At 43.5% G+C, this 19,119-nt stretch overlaps 1 protein-coding gene across 1 annotated transcript in view; it reads left to right on the forward strand.

Annotated features, from left to right (window-relative positions):
- Positions 1-19,119, forward strand: part of CDH23 (cadherin related 23) — a 626,459-nt gene that overhangs the window by 493,652 nt on the left and 113,688 nt on the right. The window contains exons 28-35 of the mRNA XM_019507822.1: positions 7,272-7,332; positions 8,386-8,534; positions 10,124-10,259; positions 10,771-11,159; positions 11,247-11,348; positions 15,038-15,187; positions 16,807-16,935; positions 18,046-18,174. Coding sequence (XP_019363367.1) covers positions 7,272-7,332; positions 8,386-8,534; positions 10,124-10,259; positions 10,771-11,159; positions 11,247-11,348; positions 15,038-15,187; positions 16,807-16,935; positions 18,046-18,174 — 1,245 coding nt within the window. The remainder of the gene's footprint in view (positions 1-7,271; positions 7,333-8,385; positions 8,535-10,123; positions 10,260-10,770; positions 11,160-11,246; positions 11,349-15,037; positions 15,188-16,806; positions 16,936-18,045; positions 18,175-19,119) is intronic.

The raw sequence follows: 19,119 nt of genomic DNA on the forward strand, positions 1-19,119 counted from the left end.
CGAAAACCGATTCAAATCTGTAACAGAACAGAAGTTCAGTGCATATAAACCACTTTCAAAATGGCCAAAACCAGTTTAAGATAAATCTGAATGGATGTAGTAACAGACTTAACTGATTTAGGTTAAATGTTTGTTGAACTTCTGTCCCAGATCCCCTCCAGATTCAAGTTAGCTCACAGTCCCCCAGAATCTAAGGATGCACCTCCCCTGCAACACCCCCCCCCACCCCGCAAGGTGGGTTGGCCAGCCTTGGCTCAAGCTGTCTGCTCCAGCTGAGCAGGGAGGCATGCTCTAGCACCCCCTTTGCCCCCCTTCTGGCCTGAGCCACTGCAGGCATGTGGCAGCATTTATGGAATCAAAAGTGAATGCTTCACTGGTTTATTAGTCCAATTCTATGCAGTTTATACTAACCTGCAAAGATGGAATTGATTCACCTTGGGGCTTTTTGACTACTTAGCCAAGTAGTACATTCATGCAGGTCTAGCCCTCCCACACTGGGATACCTCAAACAGGATAACAGGATAGTGACCATGAATACACCAAGTTTGGCTGCAATAACCTTATTTCAGGACTATCCCAGACCAGATCCCATCCCCAGCAGTGAGCCTTTTAACAGTGGGAGCAGGAGACAAGGTGTCTTGATGAAAAGGAATTCACTGCACTGACCTTTTCCTTAGAAGCTGTCCCCAGGAAGAGCTGTGTAAGCCCGCTACCACAGGCTGCCGAGCACTTCTTCAGACTTAGTGCAGATCATCAGTTGGTTGGTTTCCCCCCGCCTGCTCCTGCAGCTGCTGGTATGTTTCCAGGACAATCCCAGGCAGTTGCATCTCTTCCCCTGGCTCTCACTTACTCCAGATTTCCAGGGGGCATCTCCTTTCTCAATGCCTGTGCTCCCATGCCTTCCAGCCCTTCACTACTTGGGGGTGGAGTGAGGGGAAGGTGGGCTGGGGGAAAATGGTAGCTAGGGGCTGGGGCTAGCAAGAACAGACAAAGTTTGAGTAACATAAAAGCACCCACCAACCTTAAAGCACTCCTGTGCTCTAGAAGCTACACACTTTGGTTATTCCTTGGGCTAGGATTCTTTCCAGGGCTTGGAGATGGTCTCTCTCCGGACGGGATTTAGGATGGAACTGGTATTCTCGGTGCAGCATGTGCCTCTGTTAGCTCTCACCTTCCCCTGCTGAAAGACAGAATGGTACAGTCTGCCTGCTGGCCTCTATTCATTGAATCCAGCCTTCAGGTTACTCTGGGAACTGGTGTGGGCTCAGCAGTAGGGGGAGGGGAGGCCTCTCTCCTGCACACTCATTCCTGTTCTCACAAACACTTTCTTCCTCTTCTTTTGCATTCTACTAATATCCTTTCCACATAATCTTTCTTTCTTTTCTCCCATATCTGTTAGGTCACTTGGAGAATGTGTTTGTACCGTCTTTCCTCCCTGTGGGATATAAAGAAGTTCTAACATATTTTTCAAAGTTCTGCTTCCCTGATCTTTATTTTGGGTACTATCAGGATTAGTGCATCCTGACTCCCCTGCTTGGGCTAGAACAGTGATTCTCAACTGCGGTTAGACTTGAGGTATCCCTCAATAGACTCAAGACATCCTTTGGAAAATGCCATCTCTTAGTTTTCACTTGTTTTTGACTACAGGAAAATGCTAGGCAATTCTTCTGTTGCAAAGAAAGATCACAACAGCTCAGACTGTTTTAACACTGTGAATTCCTATTCGAAATATCTGCCTTTATCTTGCGAATAATCATGTTTGTTCAGCTACCAGTGCTAACATTGTACAGCATCCCGCAACACCCTTGGAAGGGTCTCAAGGCACCATATAGGATGCTGTGGCACTCTGGTTGAGAACCGCTGCTCTAGAGAAACCCTCAGAAAATTGGAAGTGGGGCGGGGGGAGTTTCCAAGACTTCAGCAGCAAGTTGAATGTTGAATCTTTAACAAAGAGAGCCTTCTCCTTTGCACGTCAGGCTTTTGCATTAAATGGGGTTTTAACATTACACATGGTAGAGCTAAACATATCTTTTCCTCTCAGCTTGGTTTTCAGTTTGCTGTAACTAGTACTGTCATAATACTATTACATCTTCTCTAGCAGAATTTGGTAGCTTGCCTCGTGAGTAGCTTCAATGACATACAGCACTATCTGAGGAGAAAGGTACTACTCAACATAAATCAGGGATTCGACATCTGGCCCTTTGTCTTCCCATCCCATTTCTGCCCCCACCCCTCTCAGCACCCTGTCTTCCATTTTTGTGAATCTTCTAGGTAGTGGGTGAGGAGGCAACTGTGGCACAAGCAGCCTCTGTACGTGGCACACAACAGTCAGGAAGTGGACAGGCAGCACAGCAGTAATGAGGGCAGGAGGCAGGGAGCACAGACAAAGTGGAACAGGTGATTAGACAGGGAGCATGAGGCAAGAAGCAGAAAGCAGAACAGCAGATCTGGCAGAGGAAGGGGATCACCATGGGACTTGAGGAGGGTGCAAGGCTAATCTGTGGCACACCTGCTGAAAAGGTTGGCCTCTACTGCTTCACAATCATTCCAGTGATATTATAAGCCCTCAATTGTGACTTCACCCAGCATTCCAGCAGAGGAAGGAGCCGGGCTGCGCAGCAGGATGAGCTTGGTGAAAACAAATGATTTCACAAATGCCAATGGAAGGACATTTTTAGGAATTTAAGAATTACATGCCTGCTGCAGATCTGGCTGATCCATGCTCCCTGTGTCTCTTATAGCCTGGCAACTATTGGGCTGCCACCCGGATTACATGTGTCTGAGTATGATACAAGAAGGGAAACCAGGCATTGGCAAAGGATGCACTAACCAGCAGCACCTATACTTTTGGATGTCCAATTCAAGGCAGCAAGGTCCTTATTTTCAGAAATGCTATTGGTCCACTAACATTATACAGACCTGTTCAGCACCTCTGAGTGAAAACCTGTTCCAAGGTGTCTGGAGCTGGGCATCCAAGAACTGAGACATCCTTGTAAGGTGACCATTTGGATCTTAGTCTGTTTTCCAACAAGGCAAAGTCCAACCCTTTCCATAGTGCTATATCAGGAGGGTCTTTTGCAAATCTACTACTGCATCATAAAAGAGAATGTTCAGCAGTGTTTTCAGGTGGAACATGCAGCCTACCCAGAATTAAAAGTTTAAAGTTATATTGCAATGCAGCTAAAGAGTTATGTGGAGAAAACTCCTTTAAGACCTGTACTTCAGTTCATGTAGTCACTGCAGGCATTTTGCGAAGTAGTAGTTTGTATTGCTGTTCACATCTGTTCCAGATGGTCCATAAAAAGGAGGGACAAGGGGAGAAAAAGGGTAGCTTGCTTCATACTGGGTATGGGATAGTAGCTAATCATGTTCTCTGAGTTCTGTCATCCTGCTCTGAGGCTGCCAACAGCTATGGTTCAGGCAGTTTTGCATATAGCAGCTCTGCAGACAGGGCTGAAAGTATTCTCAGGATGGGTTCCTGGAAAGTGCTCAGGGCAAGGGAAACCTGCAGTCTGCTGTAGAAACACCAGGTGGTACCAGTGTGTTATTTTTCTCCTAGTGTTGGGCAATGTTTCATTCAACCCTTTGTTTTTTTAGGATATAGGGGAATGGTCATTTAGATCAGACCCATGATTCATGCAGTCCAGGAACCTGTGCTTCAGAAGAAGAAACCTTTAAATGGATAATTTCTTCCTAATTGCCACCCTCTTCCTAATTTGTTTGCTTGTGCCCTGGCCATGCAGACTTCTATCCCTCTATATATATCTTAACCATAGATGCTGCCATTATCTATATGAAGTTCTTATGGTAGATCTAATAACTAAAAGGTTGACGTGCAGGAATTCCAAAAATTGCTATTTATTATAGTAATATTTTAATGTGATACATTTCAGGTTAATGAGTATTACTTTGTTTTTCTAATATCAAAAACAGTAAATAGAAGCACACAATTTTTACAGTTCATTCCTCTGTATCATGTACATTATGTACTTTCTTACTCATCTTATGTCAAAACAAAACAGCCCTGTTGCTTTCGGTCTTTTTTCAGCAGTGGTCCTTTTTGTCGCCCTCTCTTGTCTCTAGAATCTTTATAGAAGAAGTGTGACTAAAACTGAACTAAGTATTGCAGGAGATGGCATGCCATGGATATAAAATCCCTACAGCTTTAAAATGTCTTCGGGTTTATTATCTAGCATATTGCTTGTGATCCTACCCTGTTGCTCATCATTCAACAGCTGCTGTGTGTTGAGCAGGGATTTTCATTGAACTGTCTGTACTGAAACAGAATCATAACAAAGTAGGCCTGAAAGGGATCTCAAGAGGTCATCAGATCTGAATCCCAGCTCAAGGCAGGATCATCCATGCCTAAGCCACCCCAAGCAAATGCTTATTTAACCTATACTTGAAAACTTCCAATGTGGGAGATTCCACAGCCCTTCTAGGCACTCTGTTCTGGTTCCTAACCACCCACATACTGACAAAATTCTTCCCACTGTCTAACCTAAATCTCCCCTGTTGCCATTTACTTCTTACCCTTCCCCTTTGGACACAAAAAAGAGTTTACTGACATCATTTATTACCATTCCTTTTTGTTTTTGAAAACTGTTATGAAATCCCATCTTCTCTACACTATATAATCCCAGTTCTTTCAGCCTGTCCTCCTATGCCATGCATTCCAGACCTCTGAACATTTCTGTTGCTCTCTACTAGACCCTTTCCAGTCTGTCTGTCTTCAGGTGCGATGCTTGAAATTGGACCCAGGACTCCACTGGGATCTCACCAGCACTGAATAGAGTAGAAGAAGCACTTCTAATTATTCATATGTGACACTTATATTGATATCTCCTAGTATACTATTAGCTTGTTCTGCCACTGGATTATTGTTGACTTGCATTCAGCTTTGAGTAGCCAACCTGTGGCATGGGTGTCACAAGTGGCTCAGGCAGTTTGCGTGTGTGGCATGCAGCAGACCAGGGAGGGGACAGGCAGCACAGGGGCAGATAGGGAGCAAAAAACTGAGCAGCAGATCAGACAGGGAAAGAGATCACAATAGTACTTGGGGAGTGTGCGGTGCTAATTTGTTGCAGATCTCCCCAAATTTTGGCCCCCACTGTGCTAATCTCAGATCATTTCTAGCAGTTCTGCAGCCTTGCCAGAAGGCTCATTTTGTATTTATTTAGTTGATTGTTCCTTCTTAAGTGCAGTGCTTTGTACTTGTCCGTACTGAGTTTCATCCTTCTTATTTCTGACCATTTTCCCCAATGTATTAAGGTCTTTCTGAATCTTAGTTTTGGCCTCTAAAGTATCTGTTACCCCACACAGCTTGGTGTCATCTGTAGAGTTACTAAGTATGTATTCATTGCCATCCTCCAGGTCATTAATGAAGATACTGAACTGTTCCGGACCCCAGACAAACACTTTGGAAACCCTTCTTCCCCCCAGTTTGACATTGAGCTGTTAATAACTTCTTTTTAAGTGCAATTATTCAATTAGCATTAGAATTAATTGAGACCCTGGCAATGCACAAGAGCAATTCAACTTATTCCTTTTGCTGTGCATTACCTTGCACTTGTCAACTATGACTTTAATCTGTGAGCATACCACCCAGTCCCCTATCTTAATTAGGTTTTTTGCAGTTCCTTGCAGTCTTCTCTCCTCTTAGCTAAATTATTTTATCTATGAATTCTCCCCACTTTTTAAGATAATTGAAAAACATGTTAATAGACATCACTCCTGGTGTGGAGTTTTGGGTTACACCATTGCAACCCAGGTACATAGGACTGGAAAACACGCTTGAAGTGTCAAAACCAGTCCCCTGCTATTGCAAGCAGCCATATCGTATCATCCCATTCAGGAATTTATCAAGCTCTTTCTTAAGACTAGTTAACTTGTTTGGCCCCACTTGTCCCATTAGAAAGCAGTTCCTGAACCTCACTCTTCTGATTTTCAGCCTCAGTTAAGCCATAGCAGCTTGATTTGGCTTAAACTATCTACAGCTTTGGCTACAGAAAGATACAGACAACAGGAAAGTGTCCACTCCATGCTCCCCTTTTTTTCTTTCTATGCTAATCTTTCACAGCCACAATATTTTTGAATGAGCCTTTAGTGTTTATGTTCCTGACACTTTAATTGATTTGTTCACAGCTATCAGAGCACGTATAGCCAGACTTCTGTTCTCGGTTATTTTTTTGTTAAATTTACTGTTGCTGTCACAATCATGGAAGTTGTCATCTGTATACTCACAGGACTTGGTATGAGATGTAGAAAAGCAGTCCAGGCATCTCCATCAGTCTGCTTCCAATCTGACCAACTCTAATCATGGGAGTGTGGTTCAATCCCAGTGACAATTCTCTCCATTCATATCTGCTTAGATAACCAGCAAGTGTGAAAATTAGGGCCCAGAGTTTTGTGATATAGACACTTATCCCCTAGAAAGTTGACCTCCTGGAATGTTAGATCCTGGTGACACATAGGGAGTGCTGATGTAGATTCAGTATGAACTAGCAGCCCAGATGCAAAAGGCTCCTCAACCCATTACCAATTCTATGAACCACCTAGCTCCCTTGAATGGAGGCATTTCAGTGAACCTGTTGCAAGCACAACGTAAGTATCTGGTCTTGCAGACAGCTTCAACTTAAGACGGTATTCAGACCCATGAAATACAGTTATTTTGCTTCCACTGTGACCTAGACTGTGCCAGATTGCCTGTGGTTTAGATGATATGAGCTAATGTTAAGCAAGGGGCACTGGACAGGTGTGGCATACATTTGTGTGAAAGAGAGAGAGAGGTGAGAAAGTGTACATGTGATTTCTTGCATAATGTTCCTGTTTTGTTTTTCTCTGGCTGAGCTTTGTGCTTTGCTCCTAGACACAGTCTGACCAATTAGAGACTGCCAATGCATACCTAGATTAAGTGGATGGGTTTTTTTCTATTTGCCTTATTTGGTGATTTACTAATGGGAGTCCACTTTAGTAATTCAGTAGCGCTTTATTTATCATGTGCAGTTCAGAGCAACAGAGAGCTTGCCTGCTCTCAAACCACAGCTCATGAGATTTCCAGAGGTGACAGGCTAGTTTGTTGACCTTGTGATGCTGAACTCAATGGGAAATGAGACTACATAAGTTGTGCCATAGAGGATTTGAAAAATTAGGGAAGTTCCATTTATCTGAGGATTGCTGATTTGAGCTGTGCCTGAGAGCAGAGGAAAGGAATGACTTTGGGCACAATCAGAAAATCACTGGCCTTTACTGGCATTTTTTTGTTCATATAGGTGCAAGCCACAGATGCAGATGAAGGAGTTAATGGAAGAGTATGGTACAGGATTGTCAAGGGTAAGTCAAGATTTCTCTTTGCAGCATGGGATCACAGATAACTGAAGTTTCACTCTCCTGTTTTGGCTGGGTGAGCAGGCTGCAGGTCTCATGTGATATGACTATGTTATTCACATCATAAGCTGCAGCTAACAGACACACCCTTTCCCCTCTATGCCAAACTTCATCATTCATTCTGACATTCATCAGCAAGAATTTGGTTTTTAACAATGTGGGTTATGCTAAAGTAATTGCAGTTTAGCAGGCAGATGCACTGTACCAGTTTACTGTAAGTCTGCTTTTTTGATACTTCTAATAGCTACCAATGTCACATAACTGGAAGACTACCTATATCACTGAGACTGAGAGCAGTGTAACAGGTGGCAACAGGTAGTTCTCAGAAAGTATTATTCCAGTGTAATTACACTGTAGTTTTAACCTCTTATAACCCAGTCTGCATTAATGTCTTTTAGCTCTTTTTAGGTAAGTGGCACAATTTGCATCCACACTTTTTAAATTTTTCATGACCACATTCTAGAGCAGTAGGGACCATCCTTTTTGGCAGGCTTGCCACAAATTAGCCCCACATCTTCCCAAGTACCACTCTGATCCCCTTCCCATGTCCCATCTGCTGCTCTGCTCCCTCCGTGATCGGCCACATGCCACAGGCAGAGGATGCCCGTGCAACTTGTGGCATGAATGCTACAGGCTGGCCACCGCTGTTCTAGAGTCTTATTTAAGTCTTACAAAGAAGATGGGCTCTTGTGCCCAGACCTATTAGAAATGGTTGCAGTTTAGTGTTTATCTGTAGTGTGGATAGGAATTAAACCCTGAAAGATAAACTAGCTTTGAAAGCTGTACCCAATACTGTTTAGTATGGTTGAGGCTTGATACTCAAGCATGCTTGGGCCTCGTGTCTTCTACAGCACTATATATAGGAATGACTCACCTGAGATCTCCAATTCACTTCCCCAGGTATACTGTGCTTCATGTAGTGATCCCATGGTGCTTCTTCCAAGTGCAGACTAGCCTGATGGGTACTGTACTGTGTTTTATTTCTGTGTTTGCCAATAGGAAATGAAAATAACAACTTTCGGATCAACCCCAGCACAGGGCTGGTCATGCGAGGTTCAAGACCCCTAGACAGGGAGCGCAATTCATCCCACGTCCTGGAGGTGGAAGCATACAACAGTGAGCAAGGACCAATGAGGAGCTCTGTTAGGGTGAGGACGTTACTAAGGTCTGGGAGTGTGAGGGGAGGAAGGAAGGGGTAGTAGCAGAGCTACACCATAGTATTGAAGGAGGGGGCAGTACATCAGAGTACAGCAGACAATGAGATGATGATAAGGAATCCGCACAAGCAGCAAAGAACTCAGGACTTGATCTCCACTAACAACAAAAAGGCATGGAAAGGTTTAGTGCAAACTTCTAGCACAGTTGCGTCAAATGTCAGTAATTTCCACCTATGTCAGTGCAGCCACCCCCTAGGTGGAAAATTGAGCAAACAAGGGTGGAAATACTGAGGGAAATTCTCTGGGTGCCTCTTTTCTGTGACATTTCATAGCATAATTAGGCTGAAAAATAGCAAGTAAATTGCCAGCAAGTGGAATTTTTTCATGCCATCAGAAAAGGCTTATGCCAAATGTCTTTAGTTATGAGTTAGAAAAAAAAAAGGGAGGTGCATGACTGTACCAAAATACCCATGGGCACCACATTATTTTGAAAAGCATTTTAACTTTTCAGCTAGATTTGCCTGTTACTTTCTTAGTTGTGCATAATTCTACCCTTCTTTATGAATTCAACTGTTTTGCCTTCTTGTTGAAATTTTCATGCTGTGTCTCTGATAGTTAGCAGCTCTGTCTGCTATCTGAAAATAAGTATGCCTGGTTAGTGGCATGTTTAAATAAAACATAATCTAGTAGGAATAATTGGTATCACCTGCAAAACACTGTACCTCCTTGGAAGGATACCACCATACTTTAAGACCTATTGCCCTGATATTGAATCCATGCAATCTCTACACCAGTGTGGAGACCCACAGGCTTTAACAGGGCTCACTGTGGATGCAAACTGTACCTGCCTGGATCTGACTGCAGGACTGAGAGCTACATACAGGCAATACAATTCAAAGCAGATGACCAGGATCAAGCTGACCGAAATGCAGTATTCTGCATAACTTACATGGGGAGTGGAGGGGAAGAGTGTTTTGACCTGCATATTGAAATGGACTCCAACACTTACAGAATTTCCCATAAAATCTTAAATGTCTACGGGGCACAAAGAAGAGCTCAGTTTTTTACATCTCATCCCAGTGACTCCCACATAATGAAATACATGGAATGCCTCAGAAAGATAATGATTGGCATCCAAGTGTGCCAAAATTTAAACTACTGGTTCCACAGGAATCAGGTGTACAATTTAAACCTGTGAGTCAAATAATATATAACATAAATAAGTAACATTTCCTTTTGTAAATAAACCTAATAACAGTGTTAAAAAATTGGTGGCATGTTGACAAAAACACACAACACTGGAAAATTATGTTGTTGCTGTTGTTAACCTCCTAGCTACTATTTTTCTTTTATTTTTATTGGAATGGCATGAGTAAATAAGGGAATGTTATGATTTTCACTTGTTTTCTTCTGTTGTCCTTTGGAGTTGTGAGTGCTCACATGTTAGGATCTCTCAGTATTTGTCTGTAGAGAAATGGTAACCAGCAACTCCCAGAATAGATCTTGTTTTCTCCTGCTTTTCAAAACAAAATTCCAGGTAGGGCATGGTATGTTAATTGTTTGTTTTGGGGCTTTTCTAGGTGATAGTGTATGTAGAAGATGTAAATGATGAGGTGCCAGTGTTCACCCAACGGCAGTACAACCGTCTGGGGCTACGAGAGACTGCAGGGATTGGGACTTCTGTCGCGGTTGTCCGGGCAACAGATCGAGACACAGGTGAGGAAGTCGTGCTAAGCTGCAAAATGCAGCCACCTCTGTATTTCTATTCTGAGATCTCACCCTCTGTATCCTGTGTTTTGTGGGCATATCTGCACCTCCCTTTTTCTCATAAGAATGCAGTGGGCACAGAGTGTCCAGTTCCTCTGATTCAGGGACCTTTTAAAGCAGACCATGTAGCCCAGTCTTTTGGCAATTGAACTTTTTGTCACTGCTCCCTCACATGTGTCCTCAGGGAGGTGAGACATGCTGTCACACCATCTCATTAGCACCTTTAGATAACCTGCAGGCAAAATCATCTAAAAGCTAAAAGGAATGATAAAACCAGCTGTGATGTGAGCAAGAGGTAACCTGCCCTGACATCTGTAATCTACTCCATCTGAGGTATGGTGGGGCATCCTTCAGGCCTCTGGCATGCGGACCATGTTGTATAAAGCTTTGGTATCTTAGGCCTTGCCTGTTTCTCAGGGAAACTCAGTATACCTCTGATCATTTTGTTCCTGCTCCCCAGGGAATGGAGGCCTGGTGAGTTATAAAATCCTGTCTGGCTCTGAGGGCAAGTTTGAAATTGATGAGAGCACTGGCCTCATCACTACCATCGACTACCTGGACTATGAGACCAAAACCAGTTACCTGATGAACATCTCTGCCACAGACCAGGCACCTCCCAACAACCAAGGTTTCTGCAGTGTCTATGTCAGCCTGCTCAATGAACTGGATGAGGCAGTGCAGTTTTCAAATGCCACATATGAAGCAGTGATCATGGAAAATATCCCCATGGGCTCTGAGGTGCTGCGAGTCCAGGCACGCTCCATTGACAACCTTAACCAGATCACCTATAAATTTGACCCCAACACCAGCCCTCAGGCACTGTCCCTCTTCAAGATCAATGGAGTCACTGTAAGTAGCTAATAGGTGGCCCATCTGCTTGGTCAGTAAGCATGGCATTGGGTGTTCATGATCTTCATGGCCGTTTGTCCCTGGCAGGGTGTGATCACTGTCAAAGGCCTAGTGGATCGGGAGAAGGGGGATTTGTACATCTTAACGGTCGTGGCAGATGATGGGGGGCCAAAAGTTGACTCTACAGTGGTGAGTGGATTTTGGCTGTTTTCACTGTTGTTCTTTAGCCCATCTCTCAGCAGCAAGCAAAACAAAAGCTTATTGCACTGTAATAGCCTTTCATTTCTCTCTCTTGGAAGGAATCCTCCCCAGCTGGCAACAAAGCTCTGGCCATCAGCCACTTAGAAGGGTTGTTATCATGTGATCTATACCCACATGATCAGAGGTGTAGCTTCCAAGCAGGGAGGGTGGACTGCAGTAGGCCCCCTCTGAGAGGTGCTTTGAGTCTAAAAAGGTTGAGAACCACTGCTCTAGAAAGTTTCTTAGTGTGCAAGCTCCATGTTACAGGTCAGATATATAAATATGGGCTCTTGTGCTTTCAGTTTCTGTATAGCGTAATGCTGGCCTTAAAAAAACATGGTTGGAATCTGGATGTTACCACTTTTAAGCAGTTTTCACATAGGTAAGAGCTGGTTTTCAGCAGCTTGTCAGTGTAGCAACTAACAGTTGCCAACCTCTCATCTGTGGGACATTTGCACATTGTGGTGCAACATCTAAACCCAAAGGGATGAAAGGAGAATTAGACCTGTGGGCCTGGTCTCCAATTCATGTAAATCATTATAGTTCTGCCAGCATACACCACCTGGCCATCTAGTCCAGAGATGTGAACTCCTGACCATTTCCTTATGGCCTGTTTTCAGCCAGACATCACATGTCATTTCAAGACTAAATGTGGTAGTTTCAATTTTGGTGCATCTGTTGACTCTAAAAATGATGTGTGTTCGGCCAAAACAAACATAGCCAAGCCACCACTGAAGCTTGCCCCAGCTGTCAGAGTGCTAGCTGCTTTCCTCACTGGACTGTAAGTGTCATGTTCATGTCTAAAATTTACACAAGATGAGGTTTAAATCTGCAGTGAGAAGATGGAGGTTTTAGAGCCAATAGCCGGGGACAGCTGAAGTAAATAACCCTTTGTCTATTCATTGTTGGAAAGATAAATGTTTTTTCCACTGATAGGCAAATCTGAATCATGATAGAAGCCTTTGCCTTTCACCTCTAAGATCTGACCTCTCCAGTGGCTATGCAGGGTTGGCTCAGAGCACTGAGATGCATGAGCAGAGCTGTGGAGGGAAACTTGTGCATTTACCTCCCTGTACTGTCCTGATTTCACCAGCCCCACACCTCCTTTCAAAAGCACCTTGCTCACATTAAAATGTTAAGAGGAAAGAGGAAAACTTAATAATTATTTTTTTTCTGTTTCCTATTCTGCTTCCCTGCAACAGAAGGTAAGAGGATTTGTTTTCTAATTCTGGGTGTGCTTCTCTTCTCTCCTGCCTGCCTTCCTCTGATAGTCACAACATAAATATCTGTGCAGACCTTTTCTGGTCCTGCATAGGGGGCAGCCCTGGAAAATCACAGCACAATTACACAGTGCCCAGGGAACACTATGCATCTCCTACTCCTGTTAACAGAATGTAGCATACACTCCCCAGCCCTGGCCCAACTCTACCAGCTGTGGCTAAGTCAAGGAGAGGCTGACACATACTTGGCCCTTTCATCTCTGCTCCTGTTAGACTTTTAGTACTGCTGTTGGCACTAGGCACTAGTTCCTGTGCCTTGGAGGTTCAAGGACTGACATCTGTTCTGTCTCTGCTCAGACGTGGAGGTGGCAGAGACTCCCTGGACCTTCTTTCCCACCTTTACACCTTCAAGCAGCCCTAGCTTTACCATCTTATTTGTGAGTGCTCAGCCAGGCACCCTTTATATTCTCTTATGGTAATTTTTTTTTTTTATTAAATATATTTGAGGGTATATGTGAGGCAGGTCCTGGGCTGGTATAACTTAGTGTCATGCCATTGAAGGCGTAGCAGCTCTGAAGATTTCCACCTACTGAAAATGTGGCCTCTTTGTAGCCATCCAGGTAGTGATGTTACTCTGGAACCTGGGAGTCTGAGAAACCATCTTCCATACTCCAGACTTTACTTGGTGCAGTGGCATTCAATCCAAGCGGCAGAGGGTTGGGTGCCCTGAGGTGGGAGTTTGCCTCAGCAGTTGCAGACTTTACTCTTGAGGCTTTCTCCTCTCCTGGCTATGACTTTTTTTAGCCACAACAATAATGGAATCACCTATGTTGATGCAAAATAAACCTCTCAGGCTTCCTCCAGGACATTAACACATTGACAAAGACTGCACCTGGGGAATGTGAGCACTCATAAATAGAACCTAAAGAACAAAAATGCTCTTCCTTTCTTTCTCTCCTATTATATGTAAGGTATAAGCTTTTAATTTGCTATCTGATGACAACATTTCCTATAGCTAAAGAGGCACCTTGGACACTTGTCTCCTCAATAAGCTAGGAACTGCAGCTGAGCTGCACCTGCATCTACCACCATGCTTGCCTGCTGTTGCTGCTGTGGTTGCCACTACTTAATTCTGCATCAGTAAATATGAAAATACAATCACAGAGGGACATGAATCATGGAGCCTTGTGCTCTAGGCCTCTCCCTAACCACCCTTCCTTTCTCCTTGCATTACTTTGTATCTGGCAAGATTGCACTTTAGTACAGCTTAGCATTGAACTCAGGCACTGGACCTACCTGACAAGAGAACTGTGGGTCCATTCAGTGGGCCCGGATTATCACCCTTCCTAACTGAGATGAAATGTATTCATCACCCCAGAAAAACCTCTGCAAAGGTTTTTGCAAGTTTAGTTATACAGGTATAAATCTCTATAGGAATATAGGGTGTTTTTACATACGCTCTGGGGGGAGAGGCAGAGCATTTTAATTAAAGTGGCTCTAAGAGCCACTCTAATTAAAGCACCTGCAGCATCTTATGTATTCAGCATCCTGCACTTCAAAATGGCAGCATGGGCACTTTAACTAAAGCTCATTTGACAAACTTTAAAGTACCCCCGCTGCCATTTTGAAGTGCAGGGACGCTGAATACATGAGACATGGAGGCTGCTGGAGCACGCTAATCAGCATGGTGCAGCAGACTTGATTAATCAGTCACAAGCTGAATTTTCAGGAAGCTGAGCAGAGATGGGTCCTCTGGCAGGTATAGGTCTATTGCAGGGGCAGCAACCTATGGCCTGTGGGCTGGATCCAGCCTGCAAAGGGATTTTGTGTGGCCTGCCAAGCACATTGTGCAAGATGGCACCGTCTAGTGGCCCCTTCTGTCAGTTGCCACCTCTGGTGCACTGCCCCCTTCAGCTGCCATCTCTAGCCTGAGGAGGACCAAGCTGTGTTAATTCGGGTCACTGTTACAGCAAAGTTACCAACCTCAGGTCTATAGTATATCTAGCTAGACAGTATTAGCAATGAGAGCTCTGAGTAGAAAGAACCCCTTCTACTGAGAGGATAAAAGCCATACTCACTTCTGCACTACATTGGTCTTCATCCCTCCATTTGTCTGTCTTACATACACACATGTGCACACTGTTACAAGGGAAGTGAGACCTATATATTAAGATGGATCGAGTTTCAGCTGTCAAGACTTGGAAAGAACTAGGTTCTTGCAGTAACCTAGAGCCTGAAAGCTAAGTGCAGTTATATGGGAAGGGAAAGCTGGAATGCCAGCTGATGATCATTAAGGCATTTTTCATATATCTCAGGTTCACTCCAGTAGGCACTCCCTCCCATTCCACCCAGGAAGGTGACTGTACAGAACTGTGTTTCAGTATAGCCTTCATTAATCTCGTGACTACCATTCAACAGGTAACAATCACTGTCCTGGATGAGAATGACAACAGCCCGCAGTTTGACATCACCTCGGACTCAGCCGTGAGTGTACCAGAGGATTGTGCCATTGGGAAGCGGATTGCATTAGTCTTAGCCAGAGACCCAGATGCTGGAAGCAATGGGCAGGTACCAAAAATTCTGCAGCTTCATACTGTATTGGGGCTCACAGAAAGGTGGCTGAAGCAGATGAAATGTAGGGGACAGATTCTGCTTCTCCCTGTTTCTTAGGGAATATTTTCTTTCCCATCATGAGAATGTGTGGGCTATTGATGTGAACATATGACTGCTAGCCAGGGACTCTGAGCAGAGCCAGCTTCAGGAAGTGAGGTAGAGGAGTTAGATCCTAATTTATGCCTCAGAGTGTCTGCTTTTTGTGCATCATGCCTGTATATCCTGAGAACAAAAACCTTTTCTGATGATTCTGAAAAGCCCCATTAATATTTGTTAGGCCAGATGTATCTAGCACCTCCTCAGTGAATGCTTTTGAAATCCCTCACCTCTCTAGTGTCTCTAAACTCAGTGTAATGAATTATGACTCTTACAAAGACCATAACCCTTAAGGTCGTCTTGTAGTTTGGAATGGCTAATGGCAAATGTAATAGGTAGGGGTAAATCTGGTTTGCAGCTGTAAAAGGTGATGGAGGAAGAATAACAAATTAATTCCCTTTGGTGCTAGAAAAGCTGTGACAACTGCCATGTGTGACAATGGGTCTGAAAATCAGAAAAACAGATGTTGGTGTCCCACCCCACAATGGACATCAGGGAAGTTATATTAAGATTGAAACAGGAAGCTCTCTCCATTTTGTTATTTTCTTTAATACAATAGTAGAATTAATCAACTGCTCTGACCTTCTAGAGCAACTTTTCACACAGAATTAATTAGCCTTATCCTGCTCTCTGTTGCAGCAGTGTATGTCCACAATAACCTTACTGAATACATTTTTGCCCATCTCAGAGGCAATGTGAAAGCCTAGTGAAGTTAGGTGATGCTTTGGAATTGTGAAGTCTTCCATCTGCAAATATCCTTCTGTAGTGTTTGGAAAGCACCTGTCATGCACTACGTAAAACTAATAATAAAGGTGAAATAGTATCCGTAGGATCAGGCCCCAATAAGAGCAGAATTTAATTCAGAATTTGAATTCAGTATCTCTATGCCTCAATGTCAGCCTCAACTAGGTAGAGTATCACTGAAACCCTGGAGCATCTGATTTTACAGAGTAACGATGAGGAAAATGTGGTAGTTTAAAAACTTTCTTAAACCCAGAGTACTGAGAACTTTCACAACAAAATTGTTGTACCATTTCAAAAACTTATTTTGATTAATGTTACGCTTTCTGGTTCTGGTAACAACTAGAAGCACATATACCAGAACACTCTAAGGGAGGCTGTTTCATTAGCGGATTTTTAGCCAAAGGAGAAGCAGGAGCTAGATTTAGCAAGGATTGAACTCTTTGTTCAAGGAGGTGGGATGACCTAGTGGACACTGATCTGAAACTCAGGAGACCTAAATTCAACTCCTAGCTCTGCCAGTTGTTTTCCAGGTGATGCTGGGCAAATCACTTCCCTATTCTATGCCTTAGGTATCCAGTCTGCTAGACGATATACTTTGTAAAGCACTGTGATATCTTCTGAGAAGCACTGTATAAGAGCTAGGCATTTTTGTTTTACTTTATTGTAATGACTGTGTTTCTTATCATTTTCCATCCTCATTCCCAGAATTCCATTATGTATTTCCTTTTTTGCAGGTGACTTTTTCTCTGATATCAGGAAATATAGGCCATGTCTTTGAGATCCACACCACCAACAATACCTATGGAGAGGTGTTTGTGGCTAAGCCACTGGACAGAGAACTACTGGATCGCTACACCTTAAGGGTAACTGGGATCTTCTCACCATCATAGCTGCATTCTCTGCAAAATGCGTTGTTCTCTGGGAGCAGGCAAAGAGACTGTCCCTCTTGTCTGATGGTGCCATGAAAAGCTGCATTTAGTGGTTTAAGCTTGATATTACTGTACTTTCTCTGACTCTGTGATTCATGTGATACTACAGAAGTACTCTGTGGTTGGTTAGCACAATCTCTAGGAAATTTTCCGCACCAAAAATATGTATTTTGTACAAAATACTGCACATCTGTGTATAAAAATAGGCATATAGTATGATGCAGTGTTTTAATTTGCTGTGAAGACTTTATTATAGGATATATTTAAATCATTGCACATTGACTCCTTTTGTAACGTGGTTATTTACAGCCTGCAATTTTTAAAAACTGGATTTCCAGGTGGCAGCACAAAATGGTACTACAGCAGCTATATCCAGACAGGTGTCTGTCCCAGAATATCCTTATGCTGTGCTCATCACCTTACTAACTGAGCACCTTTCATGAATTCAGGAGGCAAAGACTAATAATCAGATATGTATTTGTTCTCTCATCCACTTCCAAGGTGGCAGCCACAATACCTCTGCTCAGAGCTTACTAGATAGACCGGGTTTTTTTTCATTCTGTATTGGTTTTGGTTAGCAACAAAAATAGAAAAGGTGACACGTTTAAGAACCCAGCAAGTTCATTTTCACAGTAGAAAGTGCTGTATGAGGAGGAACACCAACACATTTAGTGGGAATCATAGAATTTGCTGTGTTTTTTGTAATGTGTGAAGCAGCCACAAATATTTCATTGTTTGCTTGGCAGTAGAATGAAGAAAGGGGTCACCTCTGAAATCACAATATTTTTAAAATTCAGTTTTATTCCCATCAGTTACTGCCATTATATCCCTTAGATTTGACTGAGGCATTTTCCTTTAATGTAAAAATCAAAATTTCAAGTTTGATTTTCTGGACAGTGCCTATTTTGGTAATGTTTTTTCTTTTCTGGCTTTGTATTTTTTTTTTTTTACCTTGTGGGAAGGGGCCTTGTTTTGTTTTTTTTACCAAGGAATGACCCAAGCAATGAGTTTCTATCCAGGAATAACAACTGTGCTTCACCGTAGATCCAGGCATCTGACAATGGAGTACCACCCCAGAAAAATGATCACATCTTAAGAGTTAATATCTTGGATGTTAATGATAACCCACCAGTTATTGAAAATCTCTTTGGATACAATGTCAGCGTTAATGAGGTAAGTACCCAGCAGCCAGCCCTGTGCAGAGGTGATGTGTGTATGTTTACAGTCCTTGCTGCATTCCTATAGGCTGGTTCTGTGGATGTACAGGGGATGGATCTTCTTACTGGGGACTACCCCCAGTGTCAGTGAGATTTCCCCAGTGCCACAGGGCCTGCAATAGAGCTCTACTCCACTTGCATTCATTGGCATAGATGCCAACCAGAGGAGGCAAAGCTCCAGAGTGGTCTCTGATTATTCTGTGGCAGCATAAGTTAGAGCAGTCTCTGGAGCTGCTCCAGTCCCAAAGACACCCCCAGAATCCAGGATGCAGAAAGGTGACACACAGCCTTTATTTCACTTATCGGGACTGTACCACTTGGCTTGGCCATGGCCTGGAATTGAGTTCACAGACTCTGGTCCCCATGTGAGATTTATCTTGTGGCTCTGTTGTGCCAAAAAGGGACTGTGTTTGTAAATGATTTCTCCCAAAGCCATTGGCAGAGTTTATCTGTTATATTTGGGGAGGCAGGAACTACCACTGGGTTCTTCCAGCTATGTTTAAATAGGTCAGTAGGGGGCAGCCTTTTTGGCAGGCATGCCATGTATGAGCCCCACATTAGCTCTCCAAATGCCACTATAATTCCCTTCCCCCGACCAATCTGCTGCTCTGTTTTCTGTTCCCTGTCCTATCTGCTGCTGTGCTGCCTCTCCCCTCCCTGATCTGTCACATGCCACACATGCAGGCTGCCCATGTGGTATGTATTAGGGCTGTGCAGAGCTTTGGGTGGTGATTTGATTTGGAGGAGATTCAGCCTGATTCGGTGACCAAATCTCTGAATCGAATCAGGGGACCAATTAAAAGGTCCAAATCAATTTGAAGCTCTCTGAATTTTTGGAAAAGATTTGGAGAGCTTTGATGATTCGAGCAGTCCCTGGTGGCTACAGCAGGGAGCTGCAGCC

This window comes from Gavialis gangeticus, unplaced genomic scaffold (assembly GCF_001723915.1).
Source record: "Gavialis gangeticus isolate Ggan-Ray unplaced genomic scaffold, GavGan_comp1, whole genome shotgun sequence".
In the NCBI taxonomy this organism is placed as follows: Eukaryota; Metazoa; Chordata; order Crocodylia; family Gavialidae; genus Gavialis; species Gavialis gangeticus.